Source organism: Oncorhynchus gorbuscha, linkage group LG12 (genome assembly GCF_021184085.1).
Source record: "Oncorhynchus gorbuscha isolate QuinsamMale2020 ecotype Even-year linkage group LG12, OgorEven_v1.0, whole genome shotgun sequence".
In the NCBI taxonomy this organism is placed as follows: domain Eukaryota; kingdom Metazoa; phylum Chordata; class Actinopteri; order Salmoniformes; family Salmonidae; genus Oncorhynchus; species Oncorhynchus gorbuscha.
Window position 1 is genome coordinate 43,045,116 of NC_060184.1, and position 24,136 is coordinate 43,069,251.

The window sequence follows — 24,136 nt, forward strand, 5'->3', positions numbered from 1 at the left end:
ATGCTTTGCAAGTAGGAAAACCTGCAAAATTGGCAGTGTATCAAATACTTGTTCTCCCCACTGTGTATATATATATATCTATATATATATATATACACACACACATAACACATGACACTGGGGACTCAAATTGCATGGAGAATCTGGGAGGCTTAGCATAAATATGATTTGGTTCTGTATTACTGGTTTAGAAGAGACAAAACATGAATGGCTTGAAATCCCCTTACGTCCGTGATTGCATGGATGACTAATTGTGATATGCAAGTCAGAAGTGTATGTTGGAGCATAGATTTATGCTCATGCACACTCTCTCCTACACACACATTCGATCATAGTGCAGACAAATGATACACAACGTAAAGCTTCTCTCCTCAGTTAACAATAGTGCCAGTTTTCCTACATGTTGTTTTGTTGCCACATGCCCTCGGCGTTCAACCCAAACAAGCTATTTCGTCCTCATCCCATCTCAGTCTGAGCAAAGAATGCAATTGGGTTATCATCCAAAAATGTCTCTATCAAACTGTAGCATTCTGAAACCATTTTAGTGTGTGTAAGTTATCATATTCCATTCCTATCCAGAGTTGAGCAGCTCTAACCGACCATCTATAACAATTCCCTGTTCAGATGATGTATGTTGACATACCATATGCTGTGTGCGGTGTTTAGTGTTTTCATACTGATCGCTGTGTGTCGTGCCGCTTATCACACACATTTTTCTCTCTCTCTCTCAATTACAATTACAATTTAAGGGGCTTTATTGGCATGGGAAACATATGTTTACGTTTCCAAAGCAAGTGAAATAGATAATAAACAAAAGTGAAATAAACAATAAAAATAAAAATGAACTCCAAAAGAATAAAGACATTTCAAATGTTATATTATGTCTACAGTATATACAGGGTGTCACGTGTGCTCCCTCTCCGGACTCTAGGTCACCAGACTGCTCATTATGGCCCACTCCTGTCACCATCGGACTCACCTGGACTCCATCACCTCCCTGATTACCTTCCCTATATACGTCTCTCCCTTTGGTTCCTTCCCCAGGCGTTATTGTTTCTGTTTCATGTCTGTGCATTGTTTGAGGTTCTTGTTTTGTTTTAAGTTCCGTTTATTAACTGGCTTCCCGACTCTCAGCGCATATCCTTTACACAGGGGAAATAAATGAACATAAATATAGGTTGTATTTACAATGGTGTTTGTTCTTCACTGGTTGGCCTTTTCTTGTGGCAACAGGTCACAAATATTCCTGCTGTGATGGCACACTGTGGTATTTTACCCAGTCGATATGTGTCACGTTCTGACCTTAGTTCCTTTGTTTTTGTCTTTGTTTTAGTATGGTCAGGGCGTGAGTTGGTGTGGGCAGTCTATGTTTGTTTTTCTATGTTGGTTTTTGTGTTCGGCCTAGTATGGTCCTCAATCAGAGGCAGGTGTCGTTAGTTGTCTCTGATTGAGAATCATACTTAGGTAACCTGGGTTTCAATTTTGGTTTGTGGGTGTTTGTTTCCGTGTGAGTGTTTGGGCCACACGGTACTGTTTCGGTTTTGTAAATTCACATGGTCATTTATTGTTTAGTGTTCTGACTTTTAATTAAACATCATCATGAACACTTACCATGCTGCGCTTTGGTCCTCCTCTCTTTCTCCCAACGACATCCGTTACAATATGGGAGTTTATCAAAATTAGATTTGTTTTTGAATTCTTTGTGGGTCTGTGTAATCTGAGGGAAATAATATTGTTATACATTTGGCAGGAGATAAGGAAGTACAGCTCAGTTTCCACCTAATTTTGTGGGCAGTGTGCACATAGTCTGTCCTCTCCTGAGAACCAGGTCTGCCTTCAGTGGCCTTTCTCAATAGCAAGGCTATGCTCACTGAGTCTGTACCTAGTCAAAGATTTCCTTCATTTTGGGCCAGTCACAGTGGTCAGGTATTCTTCCACTGTGTACTCTCTGTTTAGGGCCAAATAGCATTCTAGTTTGCTCTGCTTTTTTGTAAATTCCTTCCCATGTGTCAAGTAATTCTCTTTTTGTTTTCTCATGATTTGGTTGGGTCAAATTGTGTTGCTGTCCTGGGGCTCTGTGGTGTCTGTTTGTGTTTGTGAACAGAGCCCCAGGACATGCTTGCTTAGGGGTTTCTTTGCCAGGTTTATTTCTCTGTAGGTGATGGCTTTGTTATGGAAGGTTTGAGAATCGCTTTCTTTTAGGTCATTGTAAAATTTAATGGCTCTTTTCTGGATTTTGATAATTAGCGGGTAGCGGCCTAATTCTGCTCTGCATGGATTATTTGGTGTTTTACGTTGTACGCTGATATTTTTGGCAGAATTCTGCCTGCAGAATCTCAATTTGGTGTTTGTCCCATTTAGTGAATTCTTGGTTGGTGAGTGGACCCCAGACCTCACAACCATAAAGGGCAGTGGGTTATATAACTGATTCAAGTATTTTTTTGCCAGATCCTAATTAGTATGTTGAATTTTATGTTCCTTTTGATAGCATAGATGACCCTTCTTGCCTTGTCTCTCAGATTGTTCACAGCTTTGATGAAGTTACCTGTGGCGCTGATGTTTAGGCCGAGGTATGTATCATTTTTTGTGTGCTCTATGGCAACTGTGTCTAGATGGAATTTGTATTCGTAGTCCTGGCAACTGGACCATATTAATTTCCGGAGAACCCCAAGTTGATTATCCCTTTTATACCATGGTTATAATTGAACATATTTGCCACTAAAAATGTGTTCATTTGCAGGTAGAAATGTGTTCAACATCCACTGTAGTAGCTAGCAAGTTTACTAGATAGCTACAGTAGTTGCCTTATGTACCAAACAAACAAACTTGCTAGTTTAACTAAACAAACCATCAGTCAAAGCTTGCTATTATGAAAATCTAATTCAACAATGCCAAAAATGTTTTCAATTTGACTTTTGCTTTCAAAAGCAGCTCAAATGTAGAACATTTAAGAATTAACTGTAGCCATTGAAATCTACCGTGCTGATATACTGTGCGTTACAGGAAAACTATGTACAATCAGAAACTAGTATTCGTGGTATAATGACAGAGAACCCAACCTGGACTCATAGTAACATAGTAAACGTAAATCCGGGACACTCCGATTCGTATGATATGTTACTTTTAGTATGGTATGTATTCATTTGTGGATATCCATCATCCATTTCATATGATATGTTACAAATTACAATTTATATGACATGCTATGAATTGCAATTTGTAGTAGCTAACGTTAGCTAATTGGCTAACGCTAACATTAGCTAGAATTGGGGTCAGAGATTAGGGGTAACGGATTAAGGTTAGGGTTAAGGTTAGGAGTTAGGTTAAAGGCTTAAGGGAATGGTTAGTTAACATGCTAAGTAATTGCAAAGTAGCTAAAAAAGTAGTAAGTAGTTGAAAAGTTGCTGAAATATTAAAGTTGTCTGTGATGAGATTCAAACACACAACCTTAAGGTTGCTAGAAATTTGTTTTCATACACCAACCCCTCTACCCCAACCACCACCCTAATTTTGTTTTGTCTTAAGAAACCTTCTGTCTAATGTAACCATACCAAACGTAACATACCATTCTAATATGATTCAGAGGGGTTGGGTTATATGCTGAAGACACATTTCAGTTGAATGCATTCAGTTTTGCAACCTACTAAGTATCCCCCTTCCCTTTCCCTTTTAATTTGAGTGTCCCGTATTTACATTTAATAGGTTACATATGTATGAGACCAGGCTGGAGAACCATGGTCCCCAATTATCATGTGAAAGAATTAGGAAATGAGAAACACAGGGCTTAATTAGAATAGCTACAACACAGGGATGACTGGGAGAAAGACTGCCCTAAAATACAAATCAAATGTATATTTTTTATTTATCTAACCAGGAAACCAGAGACATATGAAGAAATATGATTATAACAAACATACTTTTTGTTGCATATCACCCTGGTGCCACATTGATTGTCTTTGCAATGAAACATAAAAAGTAATGAAATTAAAATATATATTTTCACTTAACACATTTGAAATATAATACTATGCCACAGATATTTTGTTGTTACACGGTAGTAGTTCCCATAGCATAGGAGTACATAACTAGTAGCAGTCCCTATATGGTACTACCATGGTACTACCATTTCTCTCTGTTGTCCTAGCATCCTGTGGTGCAGTAATAAAACAGAGGTCTTCCTGTGTGTCTGGTTGGGTCTGTCCCTCCACCAGATGGTTTATCTGTCCTGCCCGACAGGGTCATGAGCTCTGGGGGCTATTTTCAGGCCAGGGGCCACTGACCTCCATGGGTCACTTTCACTAACTAGGGAGGTCCAGCACTCCTCTGCCTCACTTTATCTTCCTCCACTCCATCTTTGTCCTCTTATGTACCATATCTCTTCTCTGCTCCCCCTTAGGACTGTTGTCTTTATCACAGAGTTGATGACTAGAGGAGTGACATAGATTATATGTTATTATACGTTGGCTAAAAGACCCATACATGTTAGTGAGAGGTTTGGTTGTGTGTTGTGTGTGGATGTGGGTCATCATGTCATGTGTAATATCTGTAAGTCTGTCAGGGCCACAGGGCCACACTTCTCTTCCTTGCTCCTCTCCATCCTCACTCTGAAGTGGGGAAGACTACGAGCTGGGCTTGTCTTTTATGTACCCAAATCCATACCCACTCATGCGATCAGAGCCGGCCCTAGCCTTTTGGGTGCCCAAACCAAAATGTTGTTGGTCACCCCTCTGTTTTAAAGTGAATTTCCTGCAATTCTACAAATTTTGCCAAAATGTTGCAAGTTTGCTACAATTCTACACATTTGCTGTTTTTAATATATCAGAGTGAGAGTAACAAACAAAATCAATGGGGGCTCACCGGTCGGTAATTCAACCTTGATTACTACAAGTGTATATAGCTGTCCGCTAGACTAATTTAACAATCTACAAAATGTTTGCTAATTGGGCTAATTGAGTGCCCGTCAGTGACTGAGAAACAGCTGATGCACACAACCAAATTTTGAAATTGCACCTTGTGTGTTCTACTATTCTAACCCTCAACTCAACTAAAGTTGACAGTTGCCTATCCCTGCTGTATACATTCAATGGAGATCGGCCTTGGTGAAGGAAGCAGTAAGTGCAGTATTGACTGCCTCAACAGAGGGTTTTATCTGGCAACATGACACCTACTATCTGGAGGTGATGGAAAAGGAATGAGATTACACAGCCAGGTACACACACACACACATGCGTGCACACACACTTTTATGCATTAACAGAGGCTGTGTTTAATGTGTGCTCTGAGTCAACAGACTGTCTCTTTTCCCCTCATTAGCAAGCTGACCCCTCTGTTTGAGCCATTACAGGTGGGGCACAGTGAGGGGCGTATCCTGTGACCTGTCCTAACCTATCCTGTAGTGGGGGAAGGGTAGGATGGAACAAGGAAGTGAGAGGGGTTGCCAGTAGGGACACAACACCTCAGCAGTTGAAGGCTGGTGGTGGTGCTTCTAGAGACATAATCATGGTTCCTCCAACATTACCTGATGTTGTAGGAAAATAATGTGAGGGAAATAAGCACACGTGCACATATGCATGTGCACACACACATACTCACCATCCCAAACCCTCCCACTCCCACCATTTCAGAGCTCCCCTCCGGCAGGCTAGCCCAGGGCCAGTGCCCAGCCGCCGGGGGGGAGCTCTGTAATCCTCAAAGATCCTCTGATCATGTTTCACGACATAAAGTTTGGAGTTAAGTAGCCCAGGGGCAGATCGAATGTGTCATTGTCCATTCCACATTATCAGTTATGACTGGTGGTTATGTTAGTGTTTGACACACGGTAGGCCAGGCAGGGTTTTAGGTTGTATTTCTCTCTCTCTCTCTCTCTCTCTCTCTCTCTCTCTCTCTCTCTCTCTCTCTGTCTCTCTCTCTCTCTCTCTCTGTCTCTCTCTCTCTCTCTCTCTCTCTCTCTCTCTCTCTCTCTCTCTATCTCTCTCTCTCTCGGAATCTGTCACAAGACCAGGCAGCTGTTGCTGTTCACCAGACACGTTGCTCTCTCAGAGACACGTGCTTCTGGCAGCACAGAGACACAGTCAAAACTTATTCAGTGGGCCTGGCTACAGTAGTTGCCCGGTAGAGCAACACAAACACCTAATCATCCATTCAACACAATGTACAATCCAGAGATGTATGCCAGGTGCAAGATTATGTTCTTGTAGAATTCAGAATTGTATGCAGCATAATTTGGTTTTATTTATAACTCTATGACGTCTGGTAGTTTTTACCCATAGGGATAACTACTGTAAATAAGTGGATAAAAATTCTGCAGATTTTCTTGTCATCATTACACTAATTACACTAACCTACATGAAGCAGTGGACCAATTCAGTGTCCTTGTGGTTAGAGCATTCGCCCTGAGATTGGAAGGTTGTGAGTTGGTCGAGTCATACCAACGACTGTAAAAATGGGACCTGATGCGTCTCCACTTGGCAATCAGCATTAAGGAGGTAAGGCCATGCGATAGACTAGCGTCTTTCCAGTTGGTGTACGTGTACATTAAGCTGCCTCATGCTACAAAAACCTGAGATATAGGCTCCTACCCTGTAAGCCGTTCCGGCTCGCACAAGTGTTTTATAATGACATGTAGTTACATAAATATTATAATGTAGTGGACAGGTTTGTAGTTTTTCCACTGTTATTGCTGTGGTACAGTGGGACCATACATTATACACATATTCAGAAATTCAATGTGTAGTCTATTCTATTTTATATACTTCTTTCTGGGCTCTGTGAAGTTTCCTCATTTGCTAATAGGGCATGGTGTACATCACCCGTCCTAAAAAGATTTAGTTTTGATAAAATTGTGTGGAGAATGGTTGAAAAGCAACAGGACAATCGCTTAGTAGCCTAATAAAGGGGTTATAAACTGAGTGCACAAAAAATTAGGCTAAATTCATCTGGTATGGACTCTACAAGTTGGCTCGTGGATCTGCATACCGGTATCCATATTTCCTGAAATTTAACACATTTTGTCTTTGTGCAGAGATAATATTATGCCATGTTATAACTAATTGAATGCAATATTACTAATTTTCTCCGCAGGCAGAGAGAAAAGAAATGCAGTTTTATTTTCTTGCAATTCTACACATTTTTCCATAGGGCGGAGGCAAATATTTGCTGTCATTCGCTACAAATTTACCAATCTAAAAATGTTTTGCTGCCAGTTCTAATTAAGTGACTGCTGATGTACAAACACATTTCGAAAATTGCACCTCGGTAGTTTTTAGTTGTGTATTTTTGTTAAAATTACTCTGCGGGCCTCATTTGGCCCGTCCTTGGTCTATGTTGTGGAAAAGAGCAGGTGTTCCTAATGTTTTGTACACTCCAGCAGTGTACGTCCATCTGGCAACGTCCCACCACATTTACTGGCTTTGAGAAGTTTGCGAAATATACTACATCGATTGAAGATTTCCTTTGGTTAGAGCAGAGGAGACTGACACCAGAGGACTTTTCTGTTGTCGAAGTGTTTTTGCTGGGAGGAGTGACCTGCTACAGCAGTCGGGTGAACTAGAGCGAACTGTTGCTGGAGCTCACTGTTAGAGGAGGGAGCGTGAATAATTACGGACAAGGAAAAAGGTCTTCGGGCGTTTTCTCTTACTTTGCTGTTAAATGGAAATATGTCTCTAAATTCGTGATTGAGTTTTTTTTATTCGTTTTGACTTCGTTCTCTCCGGACATAGTGGAAGAAGATAACTAGGTGGATATTTTCAGTGCAAGGGCACGGTGCTGCGGGGATCTCAACCAAGTGAACTTTTCATATGGAATCCATGCAATGGAACCAGGCTTCTGCTGTGTTGACTGAGCTGTATAAGTGTTATTGCAATATGTAGTGCATGTATTCGCGTAAAGGGCACATATTCAACTTGCCCCGGAGTTTTAGGGCACTTGTTTCACTTCACAAGCAGGTCTGGGGATATTTGGAGAGCGTTCAAACCTGCAGTCATTTTTTTCTCCCAAGGAATGAATACTGAATGAGACAGGGACAAGACAGGGACAACTTTCTCAAGCAGAGGTGTCTGTCACCCACCACGGGTCGCCACCGTTTTTGTAGCCAACCAATTGTGTATGGTCACGGATTAAATGTGCGCTAAAGGAAATACTTCATAACCATAGACATTATGGAGGGTCAAGGCGACCAGGCAGCGGCTTTCGTAGAACCCGAGGCGGGCGGCGCGGTGTCTGACAGTTTTTCCAAACTCTGGACAGACGTGATGGGGATGCTGGTAAGTTTGGGGGCAGTTTGGTTTGGGGGAGGGGAGACGGGAAGGTAACAACCAACTGATAAAAGCTTTTCAACTGTGGTCCTCAAAGGGGGACAGTCATTGCCCATTCAGTGGTTGTTGCTAGTAGGGTTAAATCACGTCCCAAAACAACAACGCAAGGGAAGCGGTTCTATTTCTCAAAGCGCCAAGCTCAACGTTTACTTTCCATCCTCCATGCCCAACGTGTGGGTTTCGGATTCGGGCATTTCCCTTCTTCAACCTGTTCACGGGGAGCTCTTCTGTATTTGAGGTGATGGGATTTGAAGGAAAGTTGGAATCCTATGAAAATGGTATGTTGCTCTTGAGGTGAAAAAGTAACTGTTTGTGTGCAATATTTCAAGTCCGCTTGAGCTGCGAAGATGTCCGTGGTTACATCTTTGCAGAACAAGCTTCGTTACAATTCGTTGATTTAACTGCGCTGTCGCATTGTTACACCATTGTAACAGTTCCCTTACAAAAAATATTGCTGTTTTGAAACTGCAGTAAAAGTGCAGTAACTGCAGTAGACTGTAGTATTTTGGACGCAGCAATTACAGAATAGCTGCAGTGTACTACAGTTATACCGCACTGTAACTGCAGTTACACTGCAAAATAACTTCAGTAAAAACAGTATTATTTTGGACGCAATATTTGCAGCATACTGCAGTTATACTGCACCCTAATTAAGCAATAAGGCCAGAGGAGGAGCGGATGTGTGGTATATGGCCAATATATGACGGCTAAGGGCTGTTCTTAACCACGACACAACGCGGAGTGCCTGGACACATGTATCACAAACCCCCGAGGAGCCTTATTGCTATTATAAGCTGGTTAGCAATGTAATTAGAGCAGTAAAACGAAATTTTTGTCATACCCGTGGTATACGGTCTCATATACCACGGCTTTTAGCCAATCCGAATGGGCTCAAACCACCCATTTTATAACTGCAGTTGTACTGCACTCTAACTGCAGTATTTTTTCGTAAGAGTTCATTAAGTTTTAGATGAGTTGAGCACGGCTGTGAAATAATCATAATGCCCGAAAAACACTTGTTGCTGTGCTACTGTAATGGGAATGTTACTTTGGGAAGGTTATGATGAGAAACATTATTGCAAATTTCATTTCTCAAATCAGATTGTCACATTTCAGGACTGAAAATATGTAATTGTAAGTTTTTCTTGTTAGTCCGTTATCAGTGCGGACCTTCAAGCTCGTTGGAATAATAATTGGCACTGTTTTGACTACAATATCACTTTGATTTCTAGCAATCGTAGTCCACATAGGCCTATACCAATCCACATCTACCTAAAGTGCATGGCAAATCCTGCAATTAAGATATGGAAAAGGTCACGCTCATCTACATAGTCACCTTTGCCTCATGTTTTTTGTTAGGGGCCAGGGTGACACAGCCATCTTGACGTGTGTGGGTCATTGGATCTGATTGATCAGTAGAGTAAATGTGTTTTGGTCTTTTCCCAGTGTGAATGGTGTGTCGTTTGAAAATCAACGTGTTAATTTGGTATTGTTAATTTGGTCTCGTCTGGCTCAGTATATGTGAATGGAGTGTGAAAGGGCCTAGCACTGAAGATAGAGACAGAGGTGTGTGTGTGTTTCTTTGTGTGGGGTGTGTGTAATTGATGAAAGTGTCTTCTGGCCTCTGACTCGGGGTGGGAGACCTGGGACTCCAGCCAGGCGATTTTACCAGATGTAGTACTTTGGAGGCAAATGTCTAGCAGTGCTCTTTGATGTCTTTCTCCTGCCTGCAGATGGAACACACACACACACACACACACACACACACACACACACACACACACACACACACACACACACACACACACACACACACACACACACACACACACACACACACACACACACACACACACACACACACACACACACACACACACACACACACACACACACACACAAAAACACTAGTGTGACATCTCCTCCATAGGTGACTGCGAGCCACAGCCGTTCACACATCCTCCCTTAGAATACCTGAGACTGGGGCTTGTGGTCTTTTAATGGATGTTTTAGCACCAATAATGTCATTATGATTAGGGCTGCACGATATATCGGTGAACATATGTGGGGCGGCAGGGTAGCCTAGTGGTTAGAGAGTTGGCCTAGTAAATGAAAGGTTGCAAGTTCGAATCCCCGAGCTGACAAGGTACAAATCTGTCGTTCTGCCCCGAACAGGCAGTTAACCCACTGTTCCTAGGCAGTCATTGAAAATTAGAATTTGATCTTAACTGACTTGCCTAGTAAAATAAAGGTAAAATAAAGGTAAAATATCGGAATCGGCCAATATTAGCTAAAAATGCAAACATCGGTATCGGTCGATGTCGTATTTAATGCCTGATGTGCAAAACCGATGTCAAAGCTACCTTGCATACCTATATGACGCCACGTAAAATGTTGCGCAACACAGCATTCCTAACCTAGCCCACAATGTCTGCTGTGTGGATCGAGCAGTCAACAAGTTGAGCAGTCATTTGAAAGAGTAAAACAAATTCAGTGAGACCAAAGGCTAAAGCCAAGATAATGGAATTCATTGCCCTTGACAATCAACGGTTCTCGGGCGTGGGTGATGTTGGCTTTTGCCGACCGGTTAACACTACCAAGTGCGCTATTTTTCCGATGTTGCCCTACCGGAGTTACACGGTAGTTGAGTCACTGCTATTAGCTTCACGACATACATACTATGGAATGCCGTGTGGGTCTTTGCATGTCAAAAAAGATACAGTTGCACTGTCAAAACTGTACAAAAAAGTCAGCAAACGAGCAAACACCAGCCATGAACGATGTGTTTACAATACCGTGTTGGTAATAAAGCATAATTTGTTCGACCGCAACTTCTGGTGTAGCTAGCTTTAGCTTGGTGCCTAGCTAGCACCAATACAACCAGCCTGAAAACAGTGACCAGTAAAAACTACAGTCATTTTCATTATTCTTAGAAATGATTTAGGATTCCTTGTGAGTAAGTATTAGCTAGGTTGCCACTTGTTGTTCTCCTATTGAAATTGAACTTCAGTTCATGAAAATAAATATCTAGCCAGCAACTTAACCCTGTTGCCCAAAGCTAACGTTGTAAGCAGCCAGCTAGCTTCATCTGACTAATGAGGCTCGACCGTACCGGGTTATGTGTTGTGAAGCTTGCCGCAATAAGGATTAGGCACAATAGTGGAATTTGCGGTTGTCCTTCAAAATAAAAGTATGTCATTGACAGTGATGCAAATGAATACAAATAATAGAATTATGCATTACTTTTATTTTGAAGGCTAACTGCAAAAGTCCACTATTGTGGCTAATCCTTAGTGGCTAGCTTCACATAGATGGGTCCGACCACCATTAATCAAATAAGAACTGTCTTATAAATTAGGGTTATTTTAGATGATGACACCTAGCTATATAGTTAGCTAGCTAACTATTGCTACTGAAACATTATGTCGTTTTGCTATGTAGTTGGGGAAGAACATTGTTTCATCCATGAGTTAGCTAGCTTTTTTTTATGACCAGCACTGTAGGTGCGCGAGACAACTTTACCAGCATCATAGCATATGTATCGATGAATCGTTGCAACATATGAAATACAAGTGATAGTGTAATCAATATGTAATAACTACGTAAAAAATGTATGAGCGCGTTAAATTATTATGTGACGTGCAGTCATATTCAAGTCCTGATTGGTCAACAAGCTTATTTGACACGTCAAATAGTGTTATTTGACACGTCTAATAGTGTTAAATAGAATATTTTTTGACAAGAAAAGATCCAAACGGTGCTCCAGAGAAATCCTGTTTGAGAATGAAACGACTGAACAAATGAACAACGAAACATCACAAAAGTAAGTGAAAGAAATAGGTTTTGATTATGTTTTACAGGTAATGGGGACATACCTAATTGCCAACCAAATAACTTTTTGGTCAGTGTGGGGTGTGTGTGTGTGTAACCTTTATTTAACTAGACAAGACAGTTAAGAACAAATTCTTATTTACAATGATGGCCTACCCCCCCCCCAAACCCGGACGACGCTGGGCCAATTGCGCGCCGCTCTATAGGACTCCCAATCACGGACTGTAGTGACGCCTCTTGAACTGAGATGCAGTGCCTTAGACCGCTGCGTCCATGTGTGTGTGTTAACTATTTAACTGTAGTAGAATGCTTAAAATGCCGCTAAAATGTTTAATATTGATTATCGGTATCATTTTTTTTTTTTTGGCAAGGAAAGTATCGGATATCGGTTTTGGCCAAAAATGTCATATCGGTGCATCACTAATTATGATGTCGCAGAACAGAGGCACATCTGATTGATGTTTTTCACACTGGTCACTATTAGGGCTGTGACATTGAATTTTGGATGACTGTAGTTGGCCAGTCAATAACCGTTAGAATATAAAACATATATATGCAGTACCAGTCAAAAGTTTGGACACACCTACTCGTTCAAGTTTTTTCCTTTATTTTTTACTATTTTAACATTGTAGAATAATAGTGAAGACATCAAAACTATGAAAAAACACATATGGAATCATTTAGTAACCAAAAAAGTGTTAACCTGTTAGTCCTACCCACACCGTATTCGGTAGCGTAATCATAGCCTCAAGCTCATTACCATAACGCAACGTTAGCGATTTCTAAAAATCGCAAATGAAATGAAATAAATATGCCTATCCTCAAGCTTATCCTTTTCTTAACAATCCTGTCGTCTCAGATTTTCAAAATATGCTTTAGAACCAGAGAAAATCAATAATTTGTGTAAGAGTGGTGATAGCTAGCTTAGCATTTAGTGTTAGCATTTACCACGCAACATATTCACAAAAACCAGCAAAGGGATCAAATAAAATAATTTACCTTTGAAGAACTTCAGATGTTTCAATGAGGAGACTCTCAGTTACATAGCAGATGTCCAGTTTTTCCTGAAAGATGCTTGTGTAGGACACAACGTTCCGTTTTGTTACTATGCATTTGGCTACCGAAACTAACCGAAAATTCAGTCACCTACACGTCAAACTTTTTTCTGAATTAACTCCATAATATCGACTGAAACATGGAAAACGTTGTTTGAATCCATCCTCAAGGTGTTTTGTCATATATCTCTTCATTGAAATGCCATTCCTGGAAGCCTGCATTGTTCTCAGATTCGGATGGAAAAATACTGGTAGGTGACTAATTTCCACACAGACACCGTGCGGGACCCCTGGTAAATGTAGTCTCTTATGGTCAATCTTCCAATGATATGCCTACAAATACGTCACAATGCTGCAGACACCTTGGGGAAACGATAGGAAGTGTCCGTTCATTCCTGTCGCATTCACAGCCATATAAGGCGATCATGGAAAACGTGCCATCAGAAATCCTGTTGATTTCCTGGTCGCTCAAACATCTTGGTTTTGCCTGTAGGTTTTGTTCTAAGGCACTCACAGTGAAAATCTTTGCAGTTCTGGAATCGTCAGAGTGTCTTCTTTCCAAAACTATCAATTCCAAGCATAGTCGAGCATCTTTTCGTGACAAAATATTGCGCTAAAAACGGGCACGTCTTTTTATCCAAAAATGAAATACTGCCCCTAGAGTCTTAACCGGTTAAACAAGTGTTACTTCAACTCTGTGAAGCATTTATTTGGGCTGCATTCTGAGGTGCAGTTAACTCTAATGGACTTATCCTCTGCAGTCGAGGTAACTCTGGGACTTCCTTTTCTGTGGCAGTCCTCATGAGAGCTAGTTTCATCATAGCGCTCGATGGTTTTTGCAACTGCACTTGAAGAAACTTTCAATGTTCTTGAAATTTTGCGGATAGACTGACCTTCATGTTTGAAATTAATGATGGACTGTCGTTTCTCTTTGCTTATTTAAGCTGTTCTTGCCAATATATGGACTTGGTATTTTACCAAATTGGTCTATCTTCTGTATACCACGCCTACCTTGTCACAACACAACTGATTGGCTCAAATGCATTAAGAAGGAAAGAAATTCCACAAATGTACTTTTAACAAGGCACACTTGTTACTTGAAATGCGTTCCAGGTGATTACCTTATGAAGCTGGTTGAGAGAATGCCAAGAGTGTGCAAAGCTGTCATCAAGGCAAAGGGTGGCTACTTTGAATATACACTGCTCAAAAAATAAAGGGAACACTTAAACAACACAATGTAACTCTGGCTCTGCAGGTGGTGACCACAGACCACTTCTCAGTTCCTATGCTTCCTGGCTGATGTTTTTGTCACTTTTGAATGCTGGCGGTGACAGGCCAGTACAGGAGACAGGCCAGTACATCAGGAGACGTGGTGGAGGCCATAGGAGGGCAAAAACCCAGCAGCAGGACCGCTACCTCCGCCTTTGTGCAAGGAGGAGCAGGAGGAGCACTGCCAGAGCCCTGCAAAATTACCTCCACAGGCCACAAATGTGCATGTTTCTGCTCAAACGGTCAGAAACAGACTCCAAGAGGGTGGTATGAGGGCCCGACATCCACAGGTAGGGATTGTGCTTACAGCCCAACACTGTGCAGGACGTTTGGCATTTGCCAAAGAACACCAAGATTGGCAAATTCACCACTGGCGCCCTGTGCTCTTCACAGATGAAAGCAGGTTCACACTGAGCACATGTGACAGACGTGACAGGGTCTGGAGATGCCGTGGAGAACATTCTGCTGCCTGCAACATCCTCCAGCATGACCGGTTTGGCGGTGGGTCAGTCATGGTGTGGGGTGGCATTTCTTTGGGGCCGCACAGCCCTCCATGTGCTCGCCAGAGGTAGCCTGACTGCCATTAGGTAACGAGATGAGATCCTCAGACAACTTGTGAGACTATATGCTGGTGCGGTTGGCCCTGGGTTCCTCCTAATGCAAGACAATGCTAGACCTCATGTGGCTGGAGTGTGTCAGCAGTTCCTGCAAGAGGAAGGCATTGATGCTATGGACTGGCCCGCCCGTTCCCAACACCTGAATCCAATTGAGCATATCTGGGACATCATGTCTCGCTCCATCCACCAACGCCACGTTGCACCACAGACTGTCCAGTAGTTGGCGGATGCTTTAGTCCAGGTCTGGGAGGAGATCCCTCAGGAGACCATCCGCCACCTCATCAGGAGCATGCCCAGGCATTGTAGGGAGGTCATACAGGCACGTGGAGGCCACACACACTACTGCGCCTCATTTTGACTAGTTTTAAGGACATTACATCATAGTTGGATCAGCCTGTAGTGTGGTTTTCCACTTTAATTTTAAGTGTGACTCCAAATCCAGACCTCCATGGGTTGATACATTTGATTTCCATTGATCATTTTTGTGTGATTTTGTTGTCGACACATTCAACTATGTAAAGAAAAAAGTATTTAATAACAATATTTCATTCATTCAGATCTAGGATGTGTTATTTTAGTGTTCCCTTAATTGTTTTGAGCAGTGTTTATTTTTGTTGATTTAAAAAATAAATGTAACTTTTATTTAACTAGGCAAGTCAACCTTTACGGTTACTGGCCCAACACACTAACCACTAGCCTACCTGCCAAGCAGTGCTGACACACTGCATTGATTTTGGTTGTGGCATTTTTTGGGGCTGTTTTTTTTTGATTGCTTTGACATCTTTCAACACTCCTCATTATCACCTATATACATGCAACCACTCACTTACACTACTGATGACTGAATACACGCACCATTGTTAATTGTATGTAGGTTACCTCAGTTAATAAATCTATTTTTGTTATTCCTTATCTCCACGTTATCTCCATGTTTGTTACGGGCTTTGAGCCGGTTCGTGACAGACTTCTAAGACGGGAACTCTGTCATCTTTCTAGAGCTCCGACTTTCCGACCTAAAGGTCACTGACGTCATGACTTGACCTAGTTTTTTTCACCGAGTTCCCTGTTGTCTTGAAAGCAGCATGACCCATCAGATGAAGGTACTGTCAGTCTAGGAAAACATAAAAGCAAATTATTTGCAAATTATTTCAGTTTATGCTCAGCTGTTCTTCGCAAGTGCTACACCAACTGACCTATTTTGTCATCAAAGCTCGACTTTTTAAATATAATTTCGTCTGAGAATAACAATATTGGCAGGCCAGACAATATGCTGTGATAATGTATTGGGCATACTCCACAAACCTCATTCCTACAGAACTGTTTTTATTAGGTTAATGTAACCTTTTAAAAGTCATGCTTAAAAATATATATCTCGGCTTTCTTTTAGACTGCGAAAGTGATCTTGATTCAAAAAAGGTTGGTGACCAATTTTCTAGAAAAACAGGCTGTAACTGACTGGAAACACGCCATTTGAAATCTGTGGTGTTTCACTCAGTATTTCTCTGAAAGTTATTACAGGGCCAACAATATATTCCATCCCCAATCTTTACGAAACATGTACAGTTCAATGGGCCTCAACACAATTGATTCCCAATCATTTTGGCAGCAAAATGGCCATGCTATATTTAGTTTGTTTTTAGTATGTAAGGCCTTTCTATGGCCTTTGTCTCTGGGGCCCTACATAAGAATGCTCTTTTGAGTTAGCTGGTGCCTGGGCCTATTAAAACATCTGCTGTTACAGATTAGTATGTACAGCAGCTGGTTGGAGTTGACACAATGTAAAGTATGTAAAGTATGCACCCCCCCCTGATATAAATCTAATCTAGGTAATTTGGTCATATGACATGTCCACCACTGCAGTTTATTTGTCACTCGGTGCAGTTTTAACTGCAATAGAGAGGCTTGGATTCAGTAGGCTAATGACCAGGAAGTGAATTGAATTGAATAAATTAATTGAATTATAATTGATCCTAAACCTATCAATGATTGTGTAATGAAATAAGAATTTGTTCTTAACATACTACCTAGTTAAATAAAGGTTAAATATTGATATTTTTTAAATGACAAGGTGATTGGGATATGGGATATGGTCCTGTGTGTCATGCTGCCTTTGGTGTTATTACTTGGAGCCCCCCTGGCTGAGGTTAAACCACTTCTAGGAACGTTTTTCATGAGAATACCTCAGTGAGCCAGTCATTTGTTTGTGGTTGCAACCGGGTATACACAGCCCTAATTCAATTAACAGTCTGGGGCTGTTATGGGGTATATAGCTTTTGCATTATGGGTACATTGGCAATACTGCTGCTTGAACAGGGTTAGTGGTCTGGAACCGATCCAATTGGGTCTCCTCAAATCGGATCTTAAAATGTTTTGTATGATGGGTGTTGTTAGTCTTGTGTAGCTTTCCAAAATAGTGTAAAAGGCCATGTACAACATTTCCACAATGTGACTCTGTATGGACGCAGGTGTGTATGTAACGGCTCTCGTGGGTTGAAGAAGGAGACCAAGGTGAAGCGTGGTGGGCGTTCATGATTTTTTTATTAACTGAACACCGCAACAAAATAACAAAGTAGAAAAAAATAAAGGGACAGTTCTGTCAGGCAACAAAAAAGCTAAACAGAAAACCCAAACGGAAAATACCAACATATATATGATCCCCAATCAGAGACAACGATAGACAGCTGCCTCTGATTGGGAACCACACATGGCAAAAAACAACAAAGAAATAGAAAACATAGAAACAGAAAACCTAGAATTCCCACCCTAATCACACCCTGACCTAACCAAAAACAGAGAAATAAAAGTCTCTCTAAGGTCAGGGCGTAACAGTGGATATGTGGAAGTACCACTTCTCAACAGCACATCGCCCACAATTTAGTACACCTTTAATACCTCCCACTGCAAATGGTGTCTGAGTTCATACCATGTTGTTTTAGCTGGCATAGCACTTAGTTCAAACAGTGATTATGCTGTATTCTGCGTCAGCCTCTAATTTGATCACATATCTGGACAGCTGACCGTCCTCCCAGGCAGCCAGTCTCAAAGAGCTCTTTCATCCCAATCTGCATGGATGTTTGACTCAAAGTTAAGCATCAAGAACACATTTTATTAGTTGAGAAAGGAGTATCTCGTAGGAGTGTAAAGTTGTTCAGATCTCAATACAGTATGAGTGTGTTTTGTCTCCATCTCAAGGGCTAGTTCACACTTCACATATGCTGAATGCCCTTTTCCTGTTACTCAACCTTTGATGTGTTTTATTAGAGTGAGCCCCTTCAGCCCACATCTATTTTAGAACTCTCGATTGTATATGTGACAACATATGGTCAACTTAACAGAAACCTCTATTTGTTCAAAGAGCTTTTTCTCCTCCCATGTTGCATTGTGTAGTCTGCGTCAGCCTCAGCCCCCCGTCTGTCGTAGCCCAGCCTAGTATAGCCACATCCAACCTAGGTTAGCCGCATTTGAGCCTAGAATGGCCAGATCAGCTCAGATCTACCCCTCCCAGTCCAGGCTCTTATTGTTGGCGTCAGGGGCCAGGCAGTGCTGGCATATTCTTCTCTCAGAGCTGTGGGAGAATATCCTCAGGAAACACCTCTGGTGAGGGTGGGGCTCGCCTCCCCTTGGCCCCTGTCTTTCCTCCAGCCTGGACTTGGCTGCTGGTTGAGGTGTAGGGGTTAGTGATGCGGGGGTTGACTCATAACTGCAGTCCCTGCGGTTATATCTGCGGGGTGGGTGGGTTTAGAGTCATCAAATATTGTGTGGATGAAGGGCAGATTGAATAAAGACAAAACAATACCTTAAAAATCCATAAATTTATACATTTTGTGCAATTTAAATCTATAGGCTACATTGATGTGTTTCTTTCATTATCTTAAGCTATCTGGCATTAGTGCATCAGCCTGAGCTTCAAGGCCTAACTGTACAGTGGCTTGCGAAAGTATTCACCAACCTTGGCATTTTTCCTATTTTGTTGCCTTGTGACCTGCAATTAAAATGGATTTGTGGGGGGATTTGAATAATTTGATTTACACAACATGCCTACCACTTTGAAGATGCAAAATATTTTTTTTATTGTGAAACAAACCAGAAATAAGACAAACAAACTGAAAACTTGAGCGTGCATAACTATTCACCCCCCCCCCCAAAGTCAATACTTTTGCAGCAGTTACAGCTGCAAGTCTCTTGGGGTATGTCTCTATAAGCTTGGCACATCTAGCCACTGGGAATTTTGCCCATTCTTTAAGGCAAAATTGCTCCAGCTTGGATGGGTTCCGCTGGTGTACATTAATTTTTAAGTCATACAACAGTTTCTCAATTGGATTGAGGTCTGGGCTTTGACTAGGCCATTCCAAGACATGTAAATGTTTCCCCTTAAACCACTCGAGTGTTGCTTTAGCAGTATGCTTAGGGTCATTGTCCTGCTGGAAGGTGAACCTCCGTCCCAGGCTCAAATCTCTGGACAAAACTGAAACAGGTTTCCCTCAAGAATTTCCCTGCATTTAGCTCCATCTGTCATTCCTTCAATTCCGACCAGTTTCCCAGTTCCAGCTGGTGAAAAACATCCCCACAGCATGATATTCTCGGGGTAATGAGAGGTGTTGGGTTTGCGCTAGACATAGTGTTTTCCTTGATGGCCGAAAAGCTCAATTTTAGTCTCATCTGACCAGAGTACCTTCTTCCATATGTTTGGGGTGTCTCCCACATGCCTTTTGTCGAACACCAAATGTTTTTGCTTATTTATTTCTTTAAGCAATGGCTTTTTTTCTGGCCAGTCTTCTGTAAATCCCAGCTCTGTGGAGTGTATGGCATAAAGTGGTCCTATGGACAGATAATCCAATCTCCGCTGTGGAGCTTTGCAGCTCCTTCAGGGTTATCTTTGGTCTCTTTGCTGCCTCTCTGATTAATGCTCTCCTTGCCTGGTCCGTGAGTTTTGGTGGGCTCTCTTGGCAGGTTTATTGTGATGGCATATTCTTTCCATTTTATAATAATGGATTTAATAGTGCTCCGTTGGATGTTCAAAGATTTTGATTTTATTTATCCCAACCCTGATCAGTACTTATATAACCCAACCCCCTCCACAACTTTGTCCCTGACCTGTTTGGAGAGCTCCTTGGTCTTTATAGTGCCGCTTGCTTGGTGGTGCCACTTAGTGGTGTTGCATTTTACATTTACATTTATGTCATTTAGCAGACGCTCTTATCCAGAGCGACTCTGGGGCCTTTCAAAACAGGTGTATATATACTGAGATCATGTGACAGATCATGTGACACTTAGATTGCACACAGGTGGACTTTAACTGATTATGTGACCTCTGAGGGTAATTGGTTGCACTAGATCTTATTTAAGAGCTTCATAGCAAAGGGGGTGAATACATATGCATACAACACTTTTTTTTTCTTTTTTTATTATAATAATTTTTTGAAACAAGTCATTTTTTTTTATTTCACTTCACCAATTTGGACTATTATTATGTATGTCCATTACATGAAATCCAAGTAAAAATCCATTTAAATTACATGTTGTAATGCAACAAAATAGGAACAAACGCAAAGGGGGAGTGAATACTTTTGCAAGGCACTGTACGTGCACCAAATGCTTTTGGGATTGGACTGAAAAGGTTCATGTCGATCCACAGAAGCAAATAGGCCAATGTCGGAGTTTGATTCAGTATGAGAAAATTGGATAAATGGAGACTTTAGAATGAAGAGAAATGAGGGCCAGAAAAGTAATGGTTGGGAAAGATTTGGTGAAGGGGTAAAAGAGAATGATAGGAGTGCTGCCAGCTATGTTATGTGTGATGTTTGTGAGGTGATATACAAATTTGTCAAAAGACGGGGACTTCAAACAGGCCTATGGCACTTCAAGGGAAATGTAGCCTACTGTTCAGATGGGTTAAATGGAAACAGAAATGTGGACACTGACTGTAGGTCTATAACCTCTCACATATCCTTACTTGTAGAATTTCTTGCAGTAAAATTATGCAACAAATGTAGGCACAATTTTGACTTGGGAACAGGAGTGGAGAGATGATTGATTTTTTTCAGCATGTTGGGTCGATTTCACAGCTTTCGATTTCCTTACAACCAGTCACACCGATGTCACTTGGAAATTTTGCACAAACAATCTTTCCTATTTTTTTGTTGTTAAGTTATTGCATTTCGTCCCTTGGTCCCTAAACGTCTTTTCTCCACGAAATAATCAGAGATCACAGGGAACTTTACCGATGTTAACTAGATTGAAGCAGTCATTCTATCCATTTATGGCATTATTCTGGTGAGCAAGAGTTTATTTAGTCTTGTAGGGTAACATACAATGACAGAAGAGAAGCTGCATGTATCTAATTATAGGCAAGTTGAATAACAAATAAACTACCAAAATGTCAGAAATTATATGCAGAAACATATCTAAGTCAGGCCAAAAAATATCTAAGTCTGCCACATAAAAATATTTTCTTGAACATATAGTCTGGCGGTTGTAGATGGTTTACTAGCAATTGCAGGTGGGTGCCAGTGAACAAACAGTTGACCCGCGCACTACTAGTAGGGGTGTATGGTTGGGACAGGTGCATTAGCACGGACGGAGGCCATTGTCCCCCTCTACTAAAGCCTGGAAGGAGGAGAGGAGCGAGAGATCGTTTACCCTCCATTGTAAGGAGAAGTTGTGTGGGCACCGCCAGCCTGGCCGGTCTCTTGGGGCTGGGGTTGGGGACGGTGTGTTCCACGAGGAGGAAACGGGAGCCAGTTGCTAATTCACCCACTCCCATTTGAAATGAATCATGAAAAGGATTCAAGTGAGTGAGAGGGTTTCTTTAACCTCCGCCCTATAGTGTTCTGAACAGGTAACAAATGTAACTGATGGTATCATTGTCATTCTATCATTACATCAGATACGCAATGGCCATTTTCATTTGTCACTATGCGCTCCCCTACAGCAGTGGTTCCCAACTCTAGTCCATGAGTACCCACAACAGCACACATTTTTGTTGTAGCCCCAGAAATATAAACACCTGATTCAACTCATTGAGGGCTTGATGATTAGTTGACAAGTTGAATCAGGTGTGCTTGTCCAGGGCTACAATACAAATGTGTACCGTTGGGTGTACTCAATGGCTGGAGTTGGGAACCACTGTCCTAGAAGATGTCTAACTAGTCTCAAGGCTAGTCCTGACACTGACAAAAGTGTTGTCCACAGCGCGAACAGAACAACATACAACCAGTATGACAAACCGTGGTGTCAGGAATGTGTTCCTAAAGCTAGGATCCGAACAAACGCTTTATCTGAAGTTAATGGTTTAGAGACATCTGGAACCTTCTGCTGCCATGACAAATAACAAACACTTTATCTGAAGTTAATGGTTTAGAGACATCTGGAACCTTCTGCTGCCATGACAAATAACAAGCACTGCTTTGAGAGAAGGACAGAGACATAACTCTAAAGTAAGAGAATACTACTGTAGCTAATTTGGCAATTAGTTTAGCATGCAAGAGGACCAAAGAGGTCAGTCAGCAAACTGAGTTTAGCCCTGCATGCTGGTTATGGAATTCTTCAATAACTCTGACAGAAATGGCTTGGTGTGCTATTTACAATGGGGGTTATTTCAGCTGTGGAGTACACATTATTGCTGCTTTTGTTGGGGGGGTTTCTCAAAAAATGACAGAAAGAACATCTTGCTGGCGCATGAGGTATTTGTCCTCATAGACTAATAACATTTACTGCTCAGGGAGATCAGGACCTTGAATGCATCCAGGAGAGGGGTTGAATAGCAACACCCAGATTTCCCTCCAAAGAACAGGCCTTATCAGTAAAGGGTTGCAGCTCTGGCACAATTAGAGCCTCGAGTAAATGTTTCATCACGGTGGTTTAGGTTGGATTGAAGGGTTATGATTGAAAAAAGGAAACAAACAAACTCAGCAAAAAAAGAAACGTCCCTTTTCAGGACCCTGTCTTTCAAAGACAATTCGTAAAAATCCAAAGAATATCACAGATCTTCATTGTAAAGGGTTTAAACACCATTTCCCATGCTTGTTCAATGAACCATAAACAATAAATGAACATGCACCTGTGGAACGGTCATTAAGACACTAACAGCTCACAGACAGTAGGCAATTAATGTCACAGTTATGAAAACTTGTGACGCTAAAGAGGCCTTTCTACTGACTCTGGAAAACATCAAAAGAAAGATGCCCAGGGTCCCTGCTCATCTGTGTGAATGTGCCTTAGACATGCTGCAAAGAGGCACGAGGACTGCAGATGTGGCCAGGGCAATAAATTGCAATGTCCGTACTGTGAGAAGCCTAAGACAGCGATACAGGGAGACAGGACGGACAGCCGATCGTCCTCGCAGTGGCAGACCACTTGTAACAACACCTGCACAGGATCGGTACATCCGAGCATCACACCTGCGGGACAGGTACAGGATGGCACTAACAACTGCCTGAGTTACACGAGGAACGCACAATCCCTACATCAGTGCTCAGACTGTCCGCAATAGGCTGAGAGAGGCTGGACTGAGTGCTTGTAGGCCTGTTGTAAGGCAGGTCCTCACCAGACATCACCGGCAACAACGTCGCCTATGGGCATAAACCCACCTTTGCTGGACCAGACAGGACTGGCAAAAATGGCTCTTCGCTGACAAGTCACGGTTTTGTCTCACCAGCGGTGGTGGTCGGATTCGCGTTTATCGTCGAAGGAATGAGCGATACACTGAGGCCTGTACTCTGGAGCGGGATTCATTTGGAGGTGGAACATCATGGTCTGTGGTGGTGTGTCACAGCATCATCGGACTGAGCCTGTTGTCATTGCAGGCAATCTCAACGCTGTGCGTTACAGGGAAGACATCTGCCTCCCTCATGTGGTACCCTTCCTGCAGGCTCATCCTGACATGATCCTCCAGCATGACAATGCCACCAGCCATACTGCTCGTTCTGTGTGTGATTTCCTGCAAGACAGGAATGTCAGTGTTCTGCCATGGCCAGCGAAGAGCCCGGATCTCAATCCCATTGAGCACGTCTGGGACCTGTTGGATCGGAGGGTGAGGGCTAGGGCCATTCCT

At 42.0% G+C, this 24,136-nt stretch overlaps 1 protein-coding gene across 4 annotated transcripts in view; it reads left to right on the forward strand.

Annotated features, from left to right (window-relative positions):
- Positions 1 to 24,136, forward strand: part of LOC123991029 (SAM and SH3 domain-containing protein 1-like) — a 325,322-nt gene that overhangs the window by 215,933 nt on the left and 85,253 nt on the right. Inside the window, exon 1 of one of the 4 annotated variants that reach the window (XM_046292157.1) lies at positions 7,523 to 8,261. The exons of 2 other annotated variants lie outside the window; for them this stretch is intronic. In XM_046292157.1, the coding sequence (XP_046148113.1) occupies positions 8,157 to 8,261 (105 nt within the window). In that variant the 5' untranslated portion in view covers positions 7,523 to 8,156. Of the gene's footprint in view, positions 1 to 7,522; positions 8,262 to 8,352; positions 8,591 to 24,136 lie in introns of those variants that run through there. One more of the 4 variants, XM_046292159.1, reaches the window with a different exon arrangement.